This window comes from Carcharodon carcharias, chromosome 25, assembly GCF_017639515.1.
Source record: "Carcharodon carcharias isolate sCarCar2 chromosome 25, sCarCar2.pri, whole genome shotgun sequence".
Lineage (NCBI taxonomy): Eukaryota > Metazoa > Chordata > Chondrichthyes > Lamniformes > Lamnidae > Carcharodon > Carcharodon carcharias.
The window spans coordinates 41004498-41029384 of record NC_054491.1 but is presented as its reverse complement, the minus strand read 5'-3'; the positions used below and the strand labels follow the sequence as shown (position 1 = coordinate 41029384).

At 41.1% G+C, this 24887-nt stretch overlaps 1 protein-coding gene across 9 annotated transcripts in view; it reads left to right on the top strand.

The window, feature by feature from the left end:
- The window catches only part of fli1 (Fli-1 proto-oncogene, ETS transcription factor), a 119683-nt gene that overhangs the window by 7339 nt on the left and 87457 nt on the right, over positions 1-24887 (top strand). For all 9 annotated transcript variants that reach the window (XM_041174349.1, XM_041174356.1, XM_041174350.1 and 6 more), the window contains 3 exons: positions 1536-1690; positions 2142-2345; positions 17545-17613. In XM_041174349.1, the coding sequence (XP_041030283.1) occupies positions 1536-1690; positions 2142-2345; positions 17545-17613 (428 nt within the window). The remainder of the gene's footprint in view (positions 1-1535; positions 1691-2141; positions 2346-17544; positions 17614-24887) is intronic.

Genomic DNA, 24887 nt, shown 5'->3' with positions numbered 1-24887 from the left:
TCGATACGTTGCATTCAGCCCCACTCAGCATGTTATAAATGCCCCACAGTCCTAATGCAATGCTCTCCGAGAATTCCCTAGCCCCGCCTCATCTCTTCAGATCAAATGACCCAGCGATGTTTGTAAAGAACAGCACTAAACAAGAAACAAAACGGCAAACACTGTCTTTGGGACACATATATAAGTATATTTCGATACATAACATTAAATAACATTTAATAAAGTTCAGATAACGTTTAGAAATACCATTTGAATACTCCCATTGTATTTATAATACAACACACAAATGACTAGCAAATACTATTTTTGCACCCGACTTGTTGGTTATTCATAGCAGCCAACACGAGTATAGTGCAGAGTGAACAGGCCCTTGGTGCTTCCCGGGGGCACCTTGCCTCTAGCAACCTCCAGTCTCCGGCATTGTCCGCTGGGAGATGCTTGGGGTTTGATTGTGATCTGTTCACTCAGTACCCAAAGGGAAGGGTTGCCTCTCGGTCTGTAGTGATGGCGGGTGATAATACTAATCATCTAAATGAAATGTCTTCTAACCACAACTCGTGTGCCTTCTGTGCGTGTCATGGTTCAGGTTTGTCCTGATGGAACTCTGTAAGATGCGGTCTATTATTATGGGATGTGGCTCATTTCTAGTTGCCCTGAAAGGACGCCGTGGCCTTTTATACAACTGAGTGGAGTACTCGGCCATTTCACATATGGAGTCATATTTAGGCCAGAGCGAGTAAGGACGTCAGGTTTCCTTCCCAAAGGACATTAGTGAACCAGTCGGGTTTTATAACAATTCGACAGCTTTTACTGATTCCAGATTCTTTTAAAATTAAATTCAAGTTCTCAAATTGCAATGGTCGATTCAAACACACGTTCTTTGGATTACGAGCGCAGTAGTATAAACAGCCACTACACTACCGTGTCCCACCTCTGCAAGACTGCACTGAGACATTTGAAAATCTCGGATACATCTATTCCTTTTTGCCTCGACTTTACTTATTAATTCACTTTCTTTTCTTGCCCACCTTTCTCAGTCTCTTTTAAAACAATTGACATGTGTATTGTAATTGTGTACCAGGGTTGATTTTGTCGGGACACAATAGGCCTTGTATTTGGAAAATCGGAAAGGTAGGAACATTGAAGGTTAAAAGCATAACGAGTAGGACGCTTCCTTTAACTAAACTGTAAACCAATTTAAAAGGACATTTAGTTTACATCTAACGCACATAGGAAATCTTGTCCATTTTGCTTCAGGAGATGCCATGTATGCAGTATTCATTTGAACAATGGATAATCTGCTGTTGACCAATATACACAAAGAGATGTAATTAAAGTGACTCACAATGCCGAACCCTGGTAACTGCTGCCCATATTTTCAGAGGAAGGTTGTTAAGAGAATGGTACGTTCTAATATGTCCGAAAGAATGTAAGCAAAGGGCGAGGTTGGGAAATGGAGAGAACTAACTGCTGCACCTGTGGCTCTTGTATCAGTATCTTCCTTTCTCTGACGTCTCTCTTCTTAACCCTGACAGAGATTCACCTGTAGACTGCAGCGTGGCCAAATGCAATAAGCTGGTGAGCGGCACCGACACCAACCCTATGAGTTACAGCAGTTACATGGACGAGAAGAACGGACCTCCCCCGCCTAACATGACAACCAACGAGAGGAGAGTGATCGTCCCGGCAGGTAACTAGGCCCCTTGGGGCCCGGGTGGGGGTGCTAAAGGTAGCATCGTGGTCTCTCGGTCCAGCTAGGGCCGGACCTTCACATGAATGGAAGCCTCTCTCAACATATACTCACAGACCCAGATGTGCTCCTATCTGCATTTTTTAAAACTGTAATAAGTTGAAATACCAGTGATAAGACTCGACCACATCGCTAACGCTGACTGAATTTGATCCAATTATGCACTCAATTGCTATTACCAGAAATTAGCCGAGTCGGTTGCATACATCTGGATTGAGTAAATCGACTGCTAAAGCGGCTGGTGGGAGCTAAGCCTCAGCATTTACTGCATGCAGAAATGACACTGTCCCTTTAACTAGAACAACGTGTGGATTGGGGAGTTAGTTTTGTGGAGTTGGTGCGGTTTGTTCAGGATTCTGGATGAGTTACTTAAATGACTGCTGCTTTGCAGATCCGACTCTTTGGAGCCAGGAGCACGTCAGACAGTGGCTGGAGTGGGCCATCAAGGAATACGGGCTGCTGGAGATCGACACGTCCCTCTTTCACAACACGGACGGCAAGGAACTCTGTAAAATGAACAAGGAGGACTTTCTCCGCCTGACCTCCCTCTACAATGCCGAGGTCCTGCTCTCACATCTCAATTACCTCAGGGAAAGTAAGTGCGATTCCAGTTCTCACCATCAGTCTAACTAAAAGTGTCAGTGAGTCAGTGTTGCTAGAATTAGGGTTGTCAAGATTTAACTAAAGTGATGTTCACTTTTTCTGGATTTCATGAATGTCAGTAAGAGTGTAATATATTCCTAGTTCTTAGTCGCCGGCACTTCCCAATATAATTGTATTTAACCAATTAGAAGAAAAAAGTGAAGCATTTCACTGAGACGTCCTGTGTGGCCCTAATGTTTTGAAATGTTTATAGCTTTTAAAGATGTTTTGGTAATTTCAGTGCGAGTTGCAATATGTCTGTTCAGGGTCTTTGAGTGTCCACTTGCTGCTCAGTGAATCTCGTGTCTGTGGAAGAATCTCACATCACATCACTGGAGTTTCAGAAACTTTGAATTATTGGGCATTGTCGAGGGAGGGAGTGATTTCTGGTGTAAAAGCGTGTGTGTGAGTGTGTGTTTGTGTATATGAAAGAGTAGTGCAAGTTTGCAGGCTGCTTATATTTTCATTGTTACTGTAACTTTTTGAACACATTGCCTTATTTTCGATCTGATGCAGTCATAGTACCTGAGGGAGCACCCAGGCCAGAGAGGAATTTATTATACAAAAAACATGAATGCTCGTTTCTTGTATCAATCCATTGATGCAATAAACCAAAATCAAGAATTAATCAATTCAATTTCACCTTATTGTCCACGCGGAAATTCATATCGCGTACATTGCTTGTTCGTTCAAAAAATAAAAATGAATAATAACAATAAAAAATACTCTATCACAGAGATTTAACGTTAATTAAATATGTGTTAATAAAAACTATTGCAATGTATGAAACTAATCAGGCAGTGAGTCCCACCCCATCCGTATATCAATCTATTAAAAGTTCGTATAGAGGATACAAACAAGTTCAGGAACCGATTTGTCCTGCATCTGAGGGATTGTAGCCTTTTCCCTGAACAGTAATACTAAGACAACGGGTGATTCTCATTGTTCATGACACTCTTTACTTTCGTCAAAATTCTTCGAGAGCAGATTTCATCAAGAGAGATCTGCCCATCAATTATCCTTCCTGCCTGGTTCAATAATCTCAGTACCTTTAAAAAGTTTGCTTTCCTTAGACAGCAGTGTAAAGTGCCATTTGTATAGAGGCTGCCGTTGCAGTAAAATATGCACTGCACCAACAATGCGACATAATGTATACTTATGCGTCATATAACTATGCTAATTTATTTTAATCGAATGTAATCTAATAAATGTAGTTAGATAACTACACTGTACTGGAATGGATTGGCGAATCATTCGATTCCTTTATCCTTTGCGTGTAAAAGGAATCTCTCTGGGCCTTGCCTTCGCTGATTATGGAGAGGAGCTGCTGAATTACATAAATGAAATATATACATTCTATATTACATTAGCTTTATGTAAGAAAGCAGTTATGGGATGGTCGAGGCACAGACACGTGAATCTCTGTCTGCAAGTAGCTGAGGAAACGAAACCCCCTTCCCCCTGCATCATTTCCCCGACCTGGATATGACAAAACAGAAAACTCGGTGCGATTATCGGGTGAATTATATCCTTAGCCCCGAGCGAAGATGAGATCTTCCGCTCTCTGTAAAGGCGTGGGTTCTCAGATTTTGAAAACCTGGCTTGTTTTCTATGCTGTGTTCAGCTATGAATTTCTGGGTATTTTCTAATCCAGAGAAGTTATAGACAGAATGGGAGATTTTCCGGAGGTTGGTTTTAATGGAGTTAGAACTGGGTTCGATGGGTTGAAAGTCCGGGATAAGCAGATTAGACTGCCCACAGGCTCCTTCATATAGTTGAGTTACAGTTTAAAAAGCCCGCTTTCAAAGTTTGATTTTAACAGGGCTCCCGGTGACTTGCGACGTTGGCTAGACACTATGACCCCTCTCTGTCACTTTCTATCCTCTATCCCACACATGTTGCTAACTTCCTGACGTATGTTTAAGTTTAGATGGGAAGGGATAGGGGGAGTGTAACTCCTACAGTACCCAATGTCCATATTCTAATAGATACCACCACAGTTGTTTGGTTCGGTTTTGTGTTAAATACCTGATCCTAGAGTTCCAATCCTGAATGGTTCGGAATTTCAAAGCGATTTGTTGAAAATAATAAGTGAAGTGGAAGAGATTCAGTTCCAGATGTGAAATATTAGAGTAAATTGTGAGTTACATTCTTGCTGCTCTCCATTACTCAGGAGATGCACAGCTTGTATGGTGCAGACATTCGGCAAGGTGCATGCTACGAAAGGTTTGTTGATGCTCTGGGAGGCTTGTTACAGGATCTGGAGACCAGTCTCCTTCTCTGGGCAATGTCAAAGCTCGTGCGGACAGCTTGGCCATAAAGGCTGTAAGTTTAGTAACGATGTTCGCTGTGTGTTGCGGCCTTCTGAAGCACCAGTCCCACACCTGAGGGCTTTCTCATGAAATTACAGCCCAGACGTGACGTTGGAAATCCACATCACTCAGACGTGAGGATAGTTTGTGTACTTGGTGCGGGACAGGACACCCTTAAACCTTCTTTCCCAGTTACTTACATGCCAGAGCCCATGATGGCCGCTATATCGTTCTGCGGTTAAGCCCGAACTGCCTTTGTGTTAGTGTATCCCATAGAAGGATGGAAATACATTCTCAGAATGCCTCTAAAATCCTAAATAAATTGGGGTTTAGGGCTTGTGAGATTTAAAACGTTTAAGATGAGAAAATATGCCAGAGCACCAGAGGATGGACTTTGTTCGGACTATACTGGAGCACATCCCACCCGGTTTTCCCAAAGTATTACAGCTTCAATTTGAAGCGATTTTATGATCACAAAACCTACCGGGGAGCATACAAGAGATGAGAGTTAGAATAATTCTAGGCATTTCCAAACTAAACCTGGGATTTATCAAATATATTGAGGTTTACATCTTGTTCAATGATTAGTCTGAGCGACCAGACAGTCCTCTGGTTAAAAAAAAGTTAATAAATCCTCCTGCCCCTATAGTTAGCCCTTAGGGGCAGGGTTTCCGTTGTCAGCTCCAAAATATTAGCTGACCTCCGCCCTCTACCCTCCCCCACACCCAATACACAAACACACACATGCATTCAAACATACTCACGAAACACACATGTAACAAACACACATGCATGTGGCGACACACACAGCTACACACTCTTACACACACAGATATAGGCGCCCATCCAAATCCACGCATACAAACACAAACATGCACTGACATGGAGTTCAGGGACCGCCTTGATTCCATTCCAACTACGTTAAAAATCTAATCCAGTGAAATCTTCCAAATTATTACAGAATTTAAGAACATTTAAACCAATATAAAACGATGCAAAATGTTAAATCAACATAAAATGAATAAGATTTGGACAGTTTTTAAAAAGTTATTAAAATATTTGGACTAATATTTAATGTCTGAAATGTATTCTTTATGTCATATTCTGCACAATGGTTAGTGTTGTACAAACACTTCGTTTACTAAGATATGCAAAATTTAACTGAAATACAAGTCTTGTGTAAGTATTTTAAAAAGTAGTAGTTTCGGTTTCCCTGGACTAATCTTTACCTCCTATCTGGCAGATTAAGCAACACATTGGCTCCTTGTAACCGTACTCTGAAACACTTCGCTGCAGAATTCGCTAGTCTACTCTGGAGTTTAGTGTTCCCCGAAATATTGAGAATCTTCCAGCTTTGCAGCTCTACTTATCTCTGTAGCTCTACGTATCTCTGTAAACATGATCTAACTTGGAGAATGTGGAATGAACTGGGGGGAAAAGCAGGAAAAAAGGAAAGGGATGAGAGGGGGAAATAAACTAAATAATAAGATTAAAGAAACCAAAGGAAGAAAAATTCATTGAGGCTTTTGAGGTGACGTCTGCTCTTGGGTTTTACTCAGACTCCATTCTCTGCATCAGAGCCAAAGTACAAGCAGCAACTTTTCAGTGCTATAAGATTGTCCTCACACCCGAACAAGGTGAGGGGAAATAGGCAGAACAGCCCCAACCGAGAAGTCACACACACACGGTGGTGCTGCAGCATAGGAACAAGTACTGCATTGTACGCGAAGTGGCCTACGACGTTTGCGCCACGCGATAAGGCACTGTGCAAACGCTGTTCTGATGCGCTCTCCGTGCCTCAAATGGGCAAGATTCATACTAACGCCCCTTGTTTCAATGTCTGACTATTATAATACGACGCTGCTGTTTCTGCCAAACTCTGTCTCAGGTGTCCCAGCGTTTGAGTGGCTTTAAGTGATACCAGCTGCCTTTTTGCTTGCTCTCTTCTATTGTATTTACTTTAAAGGTGATTGTATTTCGCATTATTGCTGGTGCATGCATTGGTTAAATGGTCTGAGTCTTCTCCATCTCTTGAGGCAGAGTATTTGTAGATTATAATGAAATCCAATGATGTTCGGAATTAAATATTTGCAGAGCTGACGCTTGTGGTTCCTGATCTGAGGGTGAGGATTGAGGTTTTCATCCATGGCATCTTCTAAACTTTAAATATGTTAGGTCTTGGGCTTTTTTCCGCCCAGTAGTTAGGGCCTGCTGTTCAGTTCGCTCGCTATTGATGTGCGTGGATGAGCCACGCTTAACAGATGTACAAGTTCCCGCGTAAACCCCACACTTCTCCACTTCTGCTGACATATTTCTTCTCAGCTGTGTCCCCTAACCTGAGGATCATTTAACCTGATAAAACAAAACGAATCAGTGAACGTCTCAATGTCAGTATTTTCAACATGAAATATTTGATAAAAACTCATTATAATCATAGTCTTTTGACATCTAATGTTAAAGAGACGGGACCGGTCAGCTACTGCGAGCTCGACTCAATAGAAGGAGTGTACTCCCTGGAAAACAAAAAAAAAACGTAGCTCGGGAGAGAGGTTAATTAAACAGGGCAGAATCATAAGTTTTCACATCTGGTGTTGTTACAATATTATTCTGATAGCTCTTTCAGTAAGTTTAGTACTACAGAAGCTCCAGTTGGATTGGCTTCATTTAATGGATCAGAGCTTTTATAGAATTATATTCATAAAAGATTTAGACTTGGTAAAATTCAATTCAAAATATGTTGTAGAATTACATAGAATTGTAACTCTAATTGTAATTACATAGAATTATAATTGAGCCCAGCAGATCAAAACGAGTGTTTGTGCTCCACAGGAGCTACCTCCAAGCTTCCTTCATCTCACCCTGACAGCATACCCTTCAGTTTCTCTCTCATGTCCTTCCCTAGTTTCTCTTTATCATCACCAGGGAATATTTTTGTTTCCCTAGATGTTCTTAAGGTGAATATGATGTAGTAATTGGACGCTACTCTCTCTCCAGCATGCAAACCTGGGAAAGCATGAAAAGCTTCTCTAAGTAAATTCTTACCCTCTATATTGGTGACAGCTCCTACACCAAATCTATTTTAGATTGGAACTGACTGCCTTCCCCACAGTATAGCTCTTTAATAACTCCTCCTGACCTCAGTCAAGCCAGCTTTCCCTGATAGTTGGTGACTCACTTGTTTTGGGCCCAAAGGCATGATAGGCTGAATGGCTGTCTTCTGTGCTGCCATGTACATTGTGATTGCTGTGTTATCGGTCGATGTGCATTTTGTTATTTAAATGTTTATGTCACTTGTCTTTTAAAGGGGTTATTTTCCCATTTTATTATTCATCAATCGCATTACATTTCTCCTCCACCACATTCCAACCAAAAATATGTTTTTTAAAGTCCTCCAATGTGTGGATGCCAAGACAGCTCTCTATCCATTCCATTATATCTACTTAAAGCTAACATTTACAACTAAGAGTCATGTTAAAAATTAAAAGGTCATGGAAAAGAGCACAAAACTGTTCATGGATTTGTTCATTCCAATTTTCAGTAATGACGATAACTTGCCACCTTGAGGCTGATACAGGATAACCAAACATCTCAGCCTACAATTTCCAATCCCAACACATGGCTGCATGCTCATAATCTCTCTAATCTCTATCTCTGACCCTTTAGTAGCTACAAAGTTCCACAGTTCATTCTGTCTTCTTACACCTTAACCTGTTTGCTGCTTGCTGTCAAATTTACTTACCAATTTATAAGTCCATTGACTCTATTCTCCTCTCTATGTAAAAAGGTTCCAGCCTCCCCCCCCATAGCTCACCTCCGAGTTGAACTCTGGGCCATTTAATGTTCTTGACTGGCTGCTGCCATGACTGTGTCACTCGATAATCTGGGAATGTGGATCAGGCATATTGATTGCTTTGATAAAAAGTTGAAGAGATTCAATTCCAAATTATGCTGTTTAAATATATAATTTTACATGCTTTTAAAATAGATTGGTGTATAAAAAGATGATTGTGATTTTCTTCTGGATATATTTTGAAGTAAGAGAAGGAATCAGGACGGGAGGATTTATATCAGTACAAAGGAAACTGATTATTGCAAACCAAATTCTAAATATAACTTGTTATGAAACCAAACAAATAACCCAGAATATTATAAATTATTTTAATATTCTGTTACATATTTTGTAATTATTTTTCATATTACCTGAGGCAAAATCAGATTATTTATAACAGTGGTTTTATATTTCGGCCTGAGATGAGCTTTTGACCTTAGATCTCATCCATCACAAAGACCTTCTACTTCACCTCCATAACATTGTCCATCTTCACTCCTGCCTCAACACATCTGCCACTGAAACTCTCATTTATGCCTTTGTTACCTCTAGAGTCAACTACTCCAACGTGGCTGGCTTCACAGCTTACATCTTCTGTAAACTTGAATTTATCCAAAATTCTGTTGCCCATGTCCTAACTTGTATCAAGTCCAGTTTTCCCTTCACCCTTGCGTTTGCTGAGCTATACTGACTCCCAGTCCAGCAACAATTCAATTTTAAAATTCCCATCCTTGTTTTCAAATCCCTCCACAGCCTTGCTGGACTCAGTAGGTAGCACGCTGCTTCTGAGCTGGCAGTTCTGTGTTCAAGTTTCACTCCAGGACTTCTTGATGATAGATGGAGTTTTCATGATGTAGTTCAACAGGTTGATAATCAACTTTCCAACACTTGCCCACCATTCCCCAAAGGGGGGGAAAGTGTGTGTGAAGATAATAAACGTAGTCTTACCTTCCTTTTCTCTGTAACCTTCAGCCCTACCATCTCATGCTATCTATGAACTCCTCCTATTCTAGCCTCTTATGCATCTTTAATTTTTCACCACATGGCCATGGCTTCAGCTGTCTAGGCCCTTTGTTCTGAAATTCCCTTCCTAAGCTTCTGCACCTCTCTCACCTCCTTTAAAATGCTCCTTAAAGCTTCTTTGACTAAGGTTTTTGGTCACATCTCCTAATACTTCCTTACATGGTTCAGCATCACATTTTACTTGATAACACTCCTGTGAATTTTCTACTACATTAAAGCACTGTATAAATGGGACATGAACAGTATCACAGAGCATCAACTATTCCATAAACATTAGCTTAGAAGTCAAGCTGTATCCCTTCAAGAAGTTACCTCATTTGCTATTTTTACACAGGTAAATCTATTGATTCTGCCCTAAAGAAATTTCATATAATAGCATTAAATATTTGTACCTCAAAATGGCACAGTGCCACTAGTTTGGAGTTAGTTTGGTGAAAAGGGTGCCGTGTTAACAAGATACACCTGTTTGAAAGTCTAGTTTTAGCACATAGTTTTGGTCCTATTTGCTGATTACCATAATTTGAATTTGCCTGGAAGTGTTAATTCAAACCCATGCAGGTTTAGCATTAGATGCAATTTTCATGGAGGAGTATTTCTGGAGTGGGCTGGTTGACACACAGTGGCAGGTTTCAGGATGGCTTAGGAACTGGGTGAGAGAGCACACAAGCTCTCAGGTATGGCAAGGGAGATCCCAGTGGAGGAGGAGAGGTGTCCTGTACCCATAAGGGGGCAACAGCCCATCTTGCTTTTCTATTCCCCTTGTCTCTCACTCCTGAAGCAGCTGGCATTGCTGTACCTACCCTCATATCCTTCCATTCATGACCAAGCAGTCTCTTTCAACTGGTGAATCCTATAAGGTGCCCAGTAAGGTAGGATAGAACAGCGCTAGGTGACATCCTCTGAAAATTTGCAGAATAAATGTTGATAGAATGTTGGTGAAGTTAGAAATGACACCTTATTTCACTATGGTAAAGGTAAGTTATCCGTCCATATCCTTCTAGCCCTGTCTTTACACATCTTCCTCCAATGCCTCTCCACCATTTTTCAGTGGGGTGGGGTGGGGGGTGGGGGGTGGGTGGGTGGGGGGGGGTGGGGGTGGTGTGGTGGATTGCACATACCTTGTTCCATTCTTATCTATCTAATCATAGCCAGAGAATCATCTGCAACGGTTTCTCCTCCTGCTCCTGAATCTGTACCTCAAACTATTCTTGACCTCTTCCTATTTCTCATCTACATGCTGTTCCTCAGTGACATCATCTGAAAATGCAGCTCAGCATTACCGCCACCTATCTCGACTCCTCCACATTTTTCTAAATTTTCAAACTGCTCGTTCAACATCGAATACTGGATAAAGAAACGTTTCCTCCAACATTGGGAAAACCAGAAGCATAGCCTTTGATCGTTGCTAAAAATTCTGTTCCTTAACCACTGGCTCCATTCCTCTCCCTGGCAATTGTCTGAGCCTAAATCAAACGGTCACAACTTTTAAACTAAAATGAGCTTCTACTCATGCACCCTCGCCATCACTAACACTGCCTATTTTTACCTTGGTAACAATCTGCCTTTGTCTCAGCTCATCTGAAGCCCTCAAGTATACCTTTGTTATCGCTAGACTTGGCTATTCCAGTACACTTCTGGTCTGACTCCCGCATTCTATCCTCCATAAAAATAAGGTGACCCCAAATTCTGATGACCATGTTCTTACTGGCGCCAAATCCCATTCGCCCATGATTCCTGTGGTCACAGATTAACCAATACCTGGATTTTTAAATTTTCATTGTTGTTTTCAAATCCTGCCATTCCCTCAACCCTCTCTATCTCTGTAATCTCCTCCAGTCCTACAATCCTCCAAGATAGCTGTGTTTCTTTAATTCATTCCTCTCTGCCTCTTTCCTCCTTTAAGATGCCCCTTAAAACCTATGCCTTTGACCAAGCTTTTGGGTTGCCATAAAGTCATGGCTTTGTGTCATATTTTGCTGTGAGAAGCCTTGGGACATTTTATTATATTAAAGTAACTAAATAAATGCATGTTGTTATTGTTGATGAAGGAGTGTCCTAGAAAGTCTCCTGATGTGTTTCAAAAGTCCTTTTCAAATCTCCAGCAACAAGTGAACAATTAAATGTGATATACTTTTAAGTAGTGCTCAGAATTCTCAGCATTGACATGTTTACTTCTGTTTAGCTAATTGCTGTTTGAAGTGGTGATTAGATGAAGTGTTATGACACTTTTTGTATAAACCAATTAAACTAAATTAACAGATTAAGGGACAAATCAAAAAGCAGGATGAGTGCAGCCTCTTTAATAACTGCTAGCAAGAATTTTAATTGTCAACCAGTAATAATTCTCTGGGCAACTGTTACTGGTACTGGCTTCAACTTGTATAGCAAGATGGCAGTAAAGCTCCTGCACTAAACGCAGAGTAATTCTTCACTGCACTCAAGGCTGCATCTTTACCATTTTAGCACTCAAAGTTGGTTGGTTCCACTTTCGGCTTTTCCTACGTTCCATGAGGTCATCACAATGCTGGTTGATCACTGTTCATATCAACCATCACTTTTAAATTTGTTGGGGGTTTGACAGCTGGATGCACCTCCTGCCACTATTTTTTAGCACCTAAAATATTAGGCCAAAATTGCCCTTATTATCTTCTATTGCCGTGCTTATAGTTAGTTCCAATTTCAATGTGTGTTCTACATGAGAAGATAAATCAGAGGTGGAAAGCAGACCTGGGATTTAGAAAGAATTCTGTGAGAGTTATACTTAGAGATAGTGAAGTAAGTGTGTTTTGTTGCAAGCAACAATTATTAGGTCGGCCCTGTCGAACAGTCCTTCAATACAGAATAAATTGAATCAGAGGCAGAGCATTCCCAGACAGCATTACATTAGGACTGAGGCAAATTTAATGAGTTTTTTTTAAATTTAGCTGGATCTCTATGCAGTCTAGGAGGTGTGTGATATCCCATACTCATATATCACTTGGGTGAGCTGCCAGCCATAGAAGGGGCCGACTTACCTAATGTTACTGTGAGCTACTCATTCTTTACTTATGTTCAACTGATGGGTGAGTTGGACCTCTCTAGTTGAAGCATGGACTTGACAATCTGGAAACAATACTGTAAGAGATCTGCTCAAAATACTGTGAAATTAGTGGGTTCTGATGAAAAAGACAAAAAGAAATAGATATACAGAGGGAGGATACATAAATAAATGAACTATTAAAAAAATATTCTTTTCCCATATTTTGATTTCATATTGCATTATGATGTGTTAGTCACACTCCCCCCCCCCCCACCTTCTGGACAAATCTGGTAGTTATATTGGAAAACCATCAATAGAGATTTCAGGTTCCATGTCTGGAAGCCATTTCACTGTCCACTGGGAATCTAGGCTAGAAAAATCTGGAGAGTTGCAGCAGATGGAAGATTCATGCTTGGCACTGACGCACCGGGTAAGGCATCTCTGGATTGCTGCATTCAGACATTAATGTTGTCTGAGGGTGCCAGATATGACCCAGTGATGATTCCCTATGGTGTCAGATGTGACCCAGTGATGACTCTCTATGGTGACAGATATGACCCAGTGTTACTCTCTATGGTGCCAGATATGACACAGTGTGACTCCCTATGGTGCCAGATATTGCTGAGTTTGACTCCCTATGATGCCAAATATGACCCAGTGATGGCCCAGTTGAAAAGTCATTGGAAACCAGGATTAAGAAAAATCCCAAGGCCTTTTAGACATATGTAAAAACAAGAGGGTAGCCAGGGAAAGGATAGGCCCACTCAGAGGTGGGAATCCGTGTGTGGAGCCAGAAGAAATGGGAGAGATACTAAATGAGTACTTCTCATCAGTATTCACCAAAGAGAAGGACTTAGTGGTCGATTTGTCTAGGGAAGAGTGTGTAGATAGCCTGGATCATGTTGAGATCAAAAAAAAGCAGGTGTTATGTGTCTTGAAGAATATTAAAGTGGATAAGTCCCCTGGGCCAGATGGGATCTACCCAAGAGTACTGAGGGGGGCAAGGGAGGAGATTGCTGGGGCCTTGGCAGAAATCTTTGCATCCTCACTGGCTACGGGTGAAGTCCCAGAGGACTGGAGAATGGCCAATGTTGTTCCATTTTTTAAAAAAGGTAGCAGGGATAATCCAGGAAATTACAGGCCGGTGAGCCTTACGTCAGAGGTAGGGAAATTATTGGAGAAGATTCTTCGTGACAGGATTTACTACCATTTGGAAGCAAATGGGTGTATTAGTGAGAGGCAACATGGTTTTGTGAAGGGGAGGTCGTGTCTCACTAACTTGATCGAGTTTTTTGAGGAAGTTACAAAGATGATCGACGATGGAAGGGCAGTGGATGTTATCTACATGGATTTCAGTAAGGCCTTTGACAAGGTCCCTCATGGCAGACTGGTACAGAAGGTAAAGTCGCACGGGATCAGAGGCGAGCTGGCAAGATGGATACAGAATTGGCTTGGTCATAAAAGACAGAGGGTAGCAGTAGAAGGGTGCATTTCTGAATGGAGAGCTGTGACTAGTGGAGTTCTGCTGGGATCAGTGCTGGGACCTCTGCTGTTTGTAGTATACATAAATGATTTGGAGGAAAATGTAACTGGGCTAATTAGTAAGTTTGCAGATGACACTAAGGTTGGAGGAGTTGCAGATAGTGAAGAGGATTTTCAAAGGATACAACGGGATATAGATTGGTTGGAGACTTGGGCAGAGAAATGGCAGATGGAGTTTAATCTGGACAAATGCGAGGTAATGTATTTTGGAAGGTCTAATACAGGCAGGAATTATACGGTAAACAGTAGAACACTTAAGTACATTAACGGGCAGAGGGATCTGGATGTACAGGTCCATAGGTCATCGAAAGTGGCAATGCAGTTGGATAAGGTAGTCAGAAAGGCATATGGCATGCTTGCCTTCATTGGCAGGGGTATTGAGTATAAAAGCTGGGTAGTCATGCTACAGCTGTATAGAACCTTCGTTAGCCACACTTGGAATATTGTGTGCAGTTCTGGTCGCCACATTACCAGAAGGATATGGAGGCATTGGAGAGAGTGCAGAGGAGGTTTACGAGGTTGCTGCCTCATCTGGAGGTTATTAGCTATGAAGAGAGGTTGGAGAAACTCGGATTGTTCTCACTTGAGCGACGGATATTGAGGGGCGACTTCATAGAAGTTTACAAAATTATGAGTGGCATGGATAGAGTAGATAGTCAGAAGCTTTTTCCCAGGGTGGAATAGTCAATTACTAGGGGATATAGATTTAAGGTGAGAGGAGAAAACTATAGAGGAGATGTGCGGGGCAAGTTTTTTACGCAGAGTGTAGTGAGTGTCTGGAATTCGCTGCCAGAGGAGGTGGTGGAAGCAGATACTATAGTGTTGTTTAAGAGGCAGCTTGACAAATACATGAATAGGATGGGAATAGAGGGATACGGACCCTGGAAGCACAAAATGTTTTAGTTTGACAGGCAATATGATCGGCATAGGCTTGGAGGGCCGAAGGGCCTGTTCCTGTGTTGTATTTTTCTTTGTTCTTTGTTCTTTGATTCCCTATGGTGCTAGATATGACCCAGTGATGACTCTCTATGGTGCCAGATATGACCCAATGTGACTCTCTATGTTGCCAGATATGACCCAGTGATGACTCCCTATGGTTCTCCTTTACTGCAGCACATCTCCAGACAGCCAGCCCAAAATAGCAGTATCCATGGGTCAGGATCAGGTTGGCCCAGTTTCTTAGTCGTGGGTGTTGACTGACTTGGATAGGAAATTACAATCTCACAGAATTATAAAGATAAAATTCAAATAAGCATTTAGGGTGCAGCATTAAGGTAAGTGTTGTGAGCATCTACTTTACTGTCAGTGACATTCCCCAGACTCCAAAAATAAGGCCTCAAATGAAACAAAACACACTCCAGCTAGAGTTACAATTTATTTCTACTGTGCAAATAATTCAACGTTAAGTGATTGGAATGCACTGATTGAAGTGCTGAGTCAAGTGACTGTTGTAGTAGGTCCTAGCTCTCCAGTCACCGTAGTAACTGTGAAAGGTGCAATGTGGTGGTATAATGATGTGTAAGGAATTGTGGAGATCTAAGGGGCAATTACAAGCTTGAGAGTGGAGTTTCCGATCGCTTTCAGCCTGAAGTCGGTTTGATGTATTATGGCTATCTGCTCAGCAGAGGTGATGATGAATAAATCAATATAAATTCAAGAGTGGGTAGGGGAGCAAGTGTTGTCATTGGCCATTTGTGGTGAGTAGTTTTGTCAGTTGGATTAAGTGATAGCTGGGATCAAGCAGGCTAGCTCGATCATGTAATGCTTGGTTTACTATGCAGTGATAACAACAATTACTCTAATCTTTCCAAAATGGGGCATTTTTTCCATTCACTAACTTTTTTATGTGGAAGGATGCATATAGCAAAATGTGCATGTATGTGCCTCTGTCATTTCCAGTGGCTGTATGATGGAGTGTGAAACAAGGTTATTTACTCAGTATCCTAACTGTCATTACCTGTGCAGTACCCTGTACTTCTTCACTTTAACTCCTTTTTGAAAAAAACCCTTCATTGTATCATACCCAGTAATCCTGATGTATTGTAAATGTCTTCATGCAAATGCTAAGGTGGCTTAGGAAAGAAAATTAAATTACCTTTTATTTTAAAACAAGATGATTTACCCAATGAAAATTTGTTTAGCAAAAATAAATAGAAAAATTGATTGGGATTCAGGAGATGAGGGTTATTTAACCTGGTATAAACCAGTTGCTGTTTTACCATTGGTAAGTTCTCTGATGCCTGTGCTAGTGTGAAATAGCAGGGATGTGCAATGTCAGATAACCTGGAACTGCAAGTGATTTCAATGAAGGCTGAATAGCAAAGCCAGAAAGATTGAAGGGAATTCTCTATTTATTTAACTATCAGCCTGCTTCATTTATTTGGTAGCCCTCTCAATTCAGAGTCAGAAGATGGTGAGTTGAAGCACCAGCCTAGAACCTGAGTAGGCAATCTAAGCTGACGGATCAATGCAGGACTGAGGGTGTGTTGCATTGTTGGAGGTGCTGCCTTTTAGATGAAACATGATTAAACCCTGTATCCTTGTTCAGGTAAACATAAAAGATCTCACAGGACCCTTTGAAGAAAAGCAAAGAGTTTTTCCAAGGGCCTAATCTACAAGATACCCTCAATCAACATCAGCAAAACCGAAATTGGTCTGTGCCAGTAGCAATTAAATAGCAAATCGTCAGCCCGTTCTACAACATCGAGTTTTTGTTTACATTGACTTCAACCTGGAACAGTTTAAAACAAGTGGCCAATTTACTATGAACTAATTTTGTGCTTCTAGCAGAGACCAATTTTGCTCCATTAAAGCTTGTTTTATGATATTATTTTTCTGGAACTTTACTACATGCAAGTGGGCTGTCAAATATTCATTGAAAATAAAGTAATTTCTTGATGTGAAGCACTTGGTGACACCAAAGCCATGTGTAGGATGCTGTATAAATACAGCTTGTTTATTTTCATCTTGCCACTTACATTTTTTAAAATTAAAACATAAATCTAGATAAAGTACAAAATCATAGATGGATTATAGTTAGTCTCCTAGATGATATGTATCATATCACATTGCTTGCCATTGCATATCTGACTTGACACTTGTAATACATTTTAAGCATGTAAAATAATTATAAGTAGTATTTTTGAAGCTTTAAAGAAAACTGTTTAGTAGCTTTGTGGCTTTATGTTGTCATCTGTTGAAGCACTGAGACTTTTTTGATTTCTGCCAGCAATTGCCTATGTTGTATCAGCGATGAGATGTTCATGATTTGCAAATACTGTGAAGTGTTTACTCAGATGTCGACTGCATGCAATCAGTGTGGTCCTGCCAATTTGGGAAGTTTTACAGGATGATACTATAACCAACTTGCATACTATTGGATATTTGTTGTAGGCCTTTAATTAACTGGTTACAATATCTTTTGTAGGTAGCTCTCCATTAAGCTATTCCACGTCATCTCACAATGACCAGTCAGCACGTCTCCCAGCCAAAGAAGGTGGGTTCAATTTGCTTCTTTTAAGCATTTTTGTAAGTGATTTTGAAATAAAGCTGAAATGGACTTCTGGCTTTGTTAAGGGTGAATACAGTATCCCTGTGTTAAACATAATATGCACTATTTCATCAATGTCCACATGTTGTTTTGTCAAAACAAATCTCCAGTTAAAGAAAACTTCAGCAGAGAGTCTAATGTGCAGGCTAATTTCCAACATCTTCATTGTGCTTAAACCATGGATTCACTGTGGTAGATTCTCAACTTACCACCAATGTATGAAAACTTACATCATGGATCATTCTTCATTATAGAAATTGTCTGATTTGTATTAGAAACATAGGGCTGGATTTTATGCTCCCCAGCTGGTAGATTTGAAGGTGACGGTCACATAAAATCCATCGGCTGTCTTTTCTGCCACCAACCAACCTGCTGCCAACCTGTCTGAAAGTTTATGAGGGGTGGGGAAGGTGTCAGACGGCCTACCCATCCTTAGGCCTATTGAGACCCTTAATTGGACATTTAAGGGCCTCATCCCACCCTTGCTTGTATTTTACTCAAAGCAGGGGGAGGCCCATGCCATCCAAGGATCCTGACAGATTTTAACTGTGTGGGTTGGTAACGGGGGTATGTCCTTTGTGGGTCCCCTGGACCTATTGCAGGCACCCGCCCTAAAAGTCACCCCCCCCTTTAACTCTTTCCCTTTCCCCCTGGACCCAGTCCTCATCCTTTCCTTTGCTGAGACCCCCAACCCTGGACTCAGGGCTCCTTGGTTTGGTGGGACTGGCTGTAATCCCAGCAATGGCCACCACTCCCAGATGGTGGTGCTGGGACTACAGAGCTGCTGGCCATCTGATTGATTGGCAGCTTTCTAATATGGAACTTCCTTCTGAGATAGAGGTGGAATTCTTGCCTTAAAGCAATTAAGGGTGATGCCCAATTAAAAAAAAAATTGACCTTTTCTTCAGAGGGTGACTCCATGTTGAGGCATCCAATCTTTCTCCATCACAAATATGCAGCTCCCTCCTTGGCTGATGGGATTGCTGCTGTGTCAGTGCTTGCTGGTCTTCCTTTGGCCCTCCAGCCTTCAGAGCCCACCTAAAGATGGCGAGCCCATGCCCTACCATTAATTGGCCTGGCCTTTTAAAAATCCAGGTGGACGTGTCTGGAATGTGCCGTGTGGGTTCCTGACCCAGAATTAAAAACGCCAGCCTCAGGAAATTCCAGTGTGAACAATGTAAATTTATACATTATTTCATAAGTTGGATAGCAAAAAATCTAGCCTTTTGAATAAGGATGCTGTATACTCAGGGTTTAGGTGGGGCAGTGAATAAGCATGCAGATTTCAGCCTTGGAGATATGGGCCCAGAATTTCTTCATAGCTCTTCCACCCCCACTTCAAACTTATTGGAAGAGCAAGAAAAATCATATTTATGCTCACAGCCCTCCCACAGTAATAGCTGTGTGGGGGCAACTTGCTATGGTTGTATAACCATCCCAGATTGATTGGATGAAAGTGCTTCTATTTCCTTTGGTTTTCAGGAGAACTATGTGAAATAATGGTGCTGGTGTTATGTTATACATTACTCAGGGGGCTTATGTTGCTGTGGCAACATGCACTTTTTACATGCATGTCTGGAGCTATAGATAGTGATGATAGAGACTCCATCACATGGTTAAGCAGAAATCTCTCCTGCTCTTATCTTCTTGGCCATCAAGTCCTAGGCTTCTGACTCAGAGGTAGGAATGCTACCCACTGCGCCGCAAGGACTCTGTGAAATAGATGAAATGTGGGTCCACAGTTATAAATAATCATTGATGGCTATTTTGTTTAGAAAAGCTGTAAAAGTAGTTGATAAAATCATAGAATAGTACAGCATGTAAAAAGAAGCATTTGGCCCATCAAGACTGTGCTGTTTCTTGAAGAGCAATCCAATTAGTCCCACTCACTGGCTCTTTCCTCATATCACTGCAAGTTTTCTCATTCAAATATTTATCCAATTCCCTTTTGAAATATTGAATCTTTTTCTATATCCCATCAGGCAGTGTATTCAAAACCCTAACCACTCATTGCGGAAAAAAAAGTTTTCCTATTGCCTCTGGTTCTTTCGCCAGACACCGATCTAATTATTTACCTCCAGCCATTGGGACTGTATCTTGCATCCACTTCCATTGGAATTCTTTACTTTACAGAGATGGATGGAGCACTAAGCAGGGGAGTCAAAATCTAAGGTTACAAACGTATGAGGGTAACTTACACTCCCCTATGCTGATTTCCCTCATCTTAATGAGCAAATTAAAATCTCTATGATTAGTTTGGCAAGCACAGATGGATGAGTTAGTCAACTTGGTAGCAGTCTGTGTTTACATATTTAGGATTATTTTGACCAAAGGATGAAAACAGGCTACAGTGCTAATAAGGCTTGCCTTTTTAAATAAAATAGCACACAATTTTGGTTCTAATTACTGATTACCATAATTTGAACTTGCCTGGAGGTGTTAAATCAGAAATTTGCATGTTTTGCACTGAAGTGCTGATTAGACATTGTTTTCATGGAGCAGCACATGTTAGCTCCATATATCCACTTCCATCGTAGATGTGGAGTGCCAGCTCTGGCTGGTACACAATGACACATTGCAGGATGGGATTGAAGGAGAGGGTGCACAGATTTCCAAATGCAACACTGGAATTTTTGGTGGAGGAGGTTCAGAGGAGAAGGGATGTCTTATATCTGCAACAGGGAAGGAGACCACTCTGCCTTGCTCAGCCTGGCCTTATGTCCTCCTTCCAATCCTGGTCTAGACCAAGGGTACCTCTAGCAAGATGCCCATGGCCAAGCTGTGGGGAGGCAGTGGTGTAGTGGTATTGTCACTGGACTAATATTCCAAGAACCAGGATAATGCTTTGGGAACTTGGGTTTGAATCCCATGACAGATGGTGAAATTTGAATCCAGTAAAAATCTGGAATTAAAAGGCTGATGATCACCACAAAACCATTGCTCACTATTGTAAAAGCCCATCTGGTTCACTAATGTCCTTTAGGGAAGGAAATCTGCTGTCCTTACCAGATCTGGCCTAAATGTTACCCAAGAGGTTGACTCTTAAATGCCCTCTGAACAAGGGCAAATAGGGATGGGCAATAAATACTGGCCTAGCCAGCAATGCCCACAGCACATGAATGATTAAAAAAAAACACTCTCTTTCTCTTGGTGACTCTTATAAAGTTTAGTAGCACAGCGCTTACTCTTTTTAGATGGCATCTTTAGCAAATTTCTAGAATGAATGTTGCTTGAGTGTTGGTGATATTTCAACAAAATGCCCCAGAATGTCACAATATATTTCAGAGGCCCTTAGTGGCAATGAACATGAAATGGTGTGTATCCCTTTAAGTGGCACTTGAAATTAACATCATTAACATCAACATTGAGACCCTAAGTGGTCAATGTTAGGAGGGTGTTTGTTGAAACATTAGCCACAAAAATGATTTACATCCTCTTTAATGAGTGCTAACAGGCATTTTAATGGCAATCAGCTGTTTAACATCCCTATGGGTGGTTGTTACTTATGCTGGCTTCAACTCCTTTACCAAGATGGCATCTCATGCTAAATGTGTGCTAAACTAATGTTGCAGCTTAAGATCCAGTTTTGGCTATTGTGCAGACTGTTTAGCACCTGAGGTACATTTAGTGAAAATCACCCCCACAACCTTCAATTAACTTTCACTACAAAGTACAATTAAACCAACATTAGGTGGCAGGAAGTTTGTAAATAGAAACAATGTAATATTGACACAGAGTGAAAGACAACAAAGATCTGGACAGAGGTCATGCAGTTTAACACAAGTATAGCACACCCAGTTGCTGCTTCTTTACAAATAGTTTACATTATGGTAGGGCATCTAACAATGTGTGTTATTACAAAAATAAAAATAGCTGGAAAAACTCAGCAGGTCTGGCAGCATCTGCGGAGAGGAACACAGTTAACGTTTCGAGTCTGTATGACTCTTCAACAGAACTAAGTAAAATACCAGCATCCACAGTTTTTTGCTTTTATCTAATGTGTGCTATTAGTTAAACTTACCCTGGTATTTTAAGGTCTTTAACATTTTTGTTTCACAAGTTGTTGAAAGGGTGAGCTGCTAATAGCACAGTGAGAGAAATGGGTATCTGGGATCTGAGTGAATGGGGAAAGAAACTGTGCATCTCCTTAACTAATCAGATTGAAGCAATATGAAATTAACAGCATAAGGCCTGAGAAGGAAGGTAAATTAGAGAGGGCAAATTCAATGTCAAGCAGTCTTGTGGTGCAGAGGTAGTGTCCCTACCTTTGGGGCAGAAGCTCTGGGTTTAAGTCTTGTTTAAAGAGTTAATAGCCGTGGGGTATGTGTTCATAAGTGGCCAAGTGTCACAGGTCAACAGATTGATTATTAACTTGTAAATCCTTCCAATATACCTGATGGCAGGTGGTAAGAGTAGGAGAATTTCCTGGTCAGCCATACTGCAGTACTTTGCCATGCATAATCATAGTCTAATCAAATGGAAGTACATGGTTGCCAATGCCCTCTTAGGACATGATACCAAAAGGAGGAAGAGAAATTCACTGTCAAAACAGGCACATAAATAGAGAAAGAAAGATTGGATGCAATGAGTTAGAAATTTTTTTTAAAAAAATGACATTTTAACATCTCCAACAAGAATTGAAATGCAAGGAATGAGACTCCAAACTTGTAATAGTAATTTTCATGACTAGGGAGGTTGATTAGCAGTAATTAACATAACCTTACGTAATTAGGGGGGTACTTAGACTGAAATGGAAAAGGCCTAACTTTCTGTAGTAAACTTAGTTTGTGTTTAAAATGCAAATAGAGCAGCTTCATGAATTTCAGTGGTGAGTTAGACAGCAAGTTGCTATTTTACAAATCTAATGGTAGAGTATATCAACTCCGACAACAACTTTTTGGACATCTGTCTGTAATCTCACATCAGCACTTCACCTAAAGTTTCTATACCATTTGCACATAAACAATAGTGAAGGCCATTAGCCCCATTGTTACCTTTGTTGTGATTACCAGGCCTGTCTGTAAACACAGTTGTAAACATGTGAAGCTCCCCCTAATGGTTAAATTGGGAAGTGCACCACTCCATGGGGTGGTGCTGCTGAGCCGCACACATCAGAAGCTCCCAGGACCACTTCCTGGTCTATGCTGAGATCGCAGATATGCAACAGGGAAGTAATTGGCAATATTAGTCGGTCTGAAGTTCCCTTGAGCTGAAGAGGCCCAATTTAAGCAGGGTTCCCATTCCTGATCAATAATCAATGACTTTGCTGTAAAGTGGACTTAGAAATTGGAATGTGATGCTCTCCATGTAGAATAGCCCCACAACACTCACTTGCTTGACTCACTCATGAAAAATTGTCAATGTTCAAGTCAACAGAGCATAGCAGGACCCATTCAAGAGCATGATCATCGGGATAAAACACTGATGGTGAGAGAAGTAGACACTTCTACTCAGATCGACAACAACAAGGACTTGAAGACAGTCAGCAGTCATTTTTGTTTGTAAATTTTGGAACAATTCAGGATCCCTATTGAGAAGTACCAAAAGCCTGCACACTGCTGCAGTTCTCCCATCTCAGTGGTGTAAAACTGAGGCTATAGCCAAAACAAAGCTTAGTTAGTTGAACTTTCAGTTGCCTGTTTCTCTGATACATTTAATCAGAATGTGGCACGCTTTGCTCCTGATTATCTCATAAAAACTGCAAGAGTCACTGGGGATGTAGATTCAAATTTACTCAACACTAGGAAACAGTAAACAGCTTTAAATATAGCTTCCCTCCCAAGACAGATAAGTACTGGAATGTGGTCCCTCCGGAAATCCCACCCAGCTCTTTAGTCAATGTTTCTGAGAAGTCATTAAGATTCAGATCATAAACATTTATATACATCCAGCAGTTAGAACTCTTCTTGAATGCAGGTAATTTGCTTGTATGATCTCTATTACTCTTGTGCTATTACAGTAAGGTTGCCAACCCTCCATTTTTGTCCTGGAGTTCCCCAGGATTTATTTCTTGGACATTGCAGAAAAAATTATAGGGACATTAAAAATAGTATTTTTTCTTTCATTTTCGTGGAACACTTTCATCTATTAGTTATAATAATATTAGAAATGGGAGTTAAAAGCTGTTTGACAGGGTGGGTGGATGGAAGTAGAAAGATCATGTGATGAAATCTCTAGGAATGTGTCCAACCAGAGTTGGCAATGCTTTGTTATGGTGAAGGGAGCCTATCACTATTGATCTGATGTTCAAGGATGAAAGTACCAGGTGAATTACATTGATTTCTATGTCACTTGACACATTACCCCATGATGAGTATGACTGACAGGACTGAGGTCAATCTACAGCAATGTCCCAAAGTCTGTGAATGACATATATTGTAGCTGGTCTATGGCAACCACAAATCAAAACAATATTATGCTGATATTCAGCATCTGGATTGCACCACACCCTTCCTTGTGCAGAATTATTTGCAGAACACACTGACTAATGTTTTCTGATTCTATGGGTGTGGGCAGTGCTTTGATACTCAGTCAACTGGTCATTTTTCACATGTGAATAATAAAATCATACAGCAAGGGACAAGACCATCGTGTCTCTATTGGGTCTTTGAAAGAGCTACCTAATGAGCTCCACTCCCCTACTCTTTCCTCATGGCATTGCAAATGTTTGCAATTTAGGCCCAGATTTTTGCTGCCAGGTCAGGTGCGCAGAGTCAGGACATTTTGTGGCTCTGCCAATCAGACTGGGAAAAAGAGACTCAGAAGGTCAGATTTTTGTTCCGCGGTGGCGGGCTGGATTAGAAGTTGGACCTACCGCCCTGGAACTGCCTCTCTGCTACGGCACTTTGTTGAAGTTATTAAAAAAATGATTTCAACAAAAAAAATCCCTCACCACCCCCATGCCCACAGGGCTGGACTCTAGATTCAAGCCTCTGTCTGTATTTTTGTGCAGATGGAGATTGATCTTTTTTTGCCTTTATTCTTTCTGCACTGTCAAGGCTAGCATTTGCTGGCCATCCCTAATTGCCCTTGAACTGAGTGTCTTCCCTGGCCGATAAGTCCTCTGAACCTGATGGGTTGCATCCTAGGATATTAAAGGAAGTAGCTACAGAGAAAGTGGATGCACTGGTAGTAATCTTTCAAGAATCCATAGATTCTGGAAAAGCCCCAGAGGATTGGAAAACTACCAATGTAACACCCTTATTCAAAAAGGGAGGGGG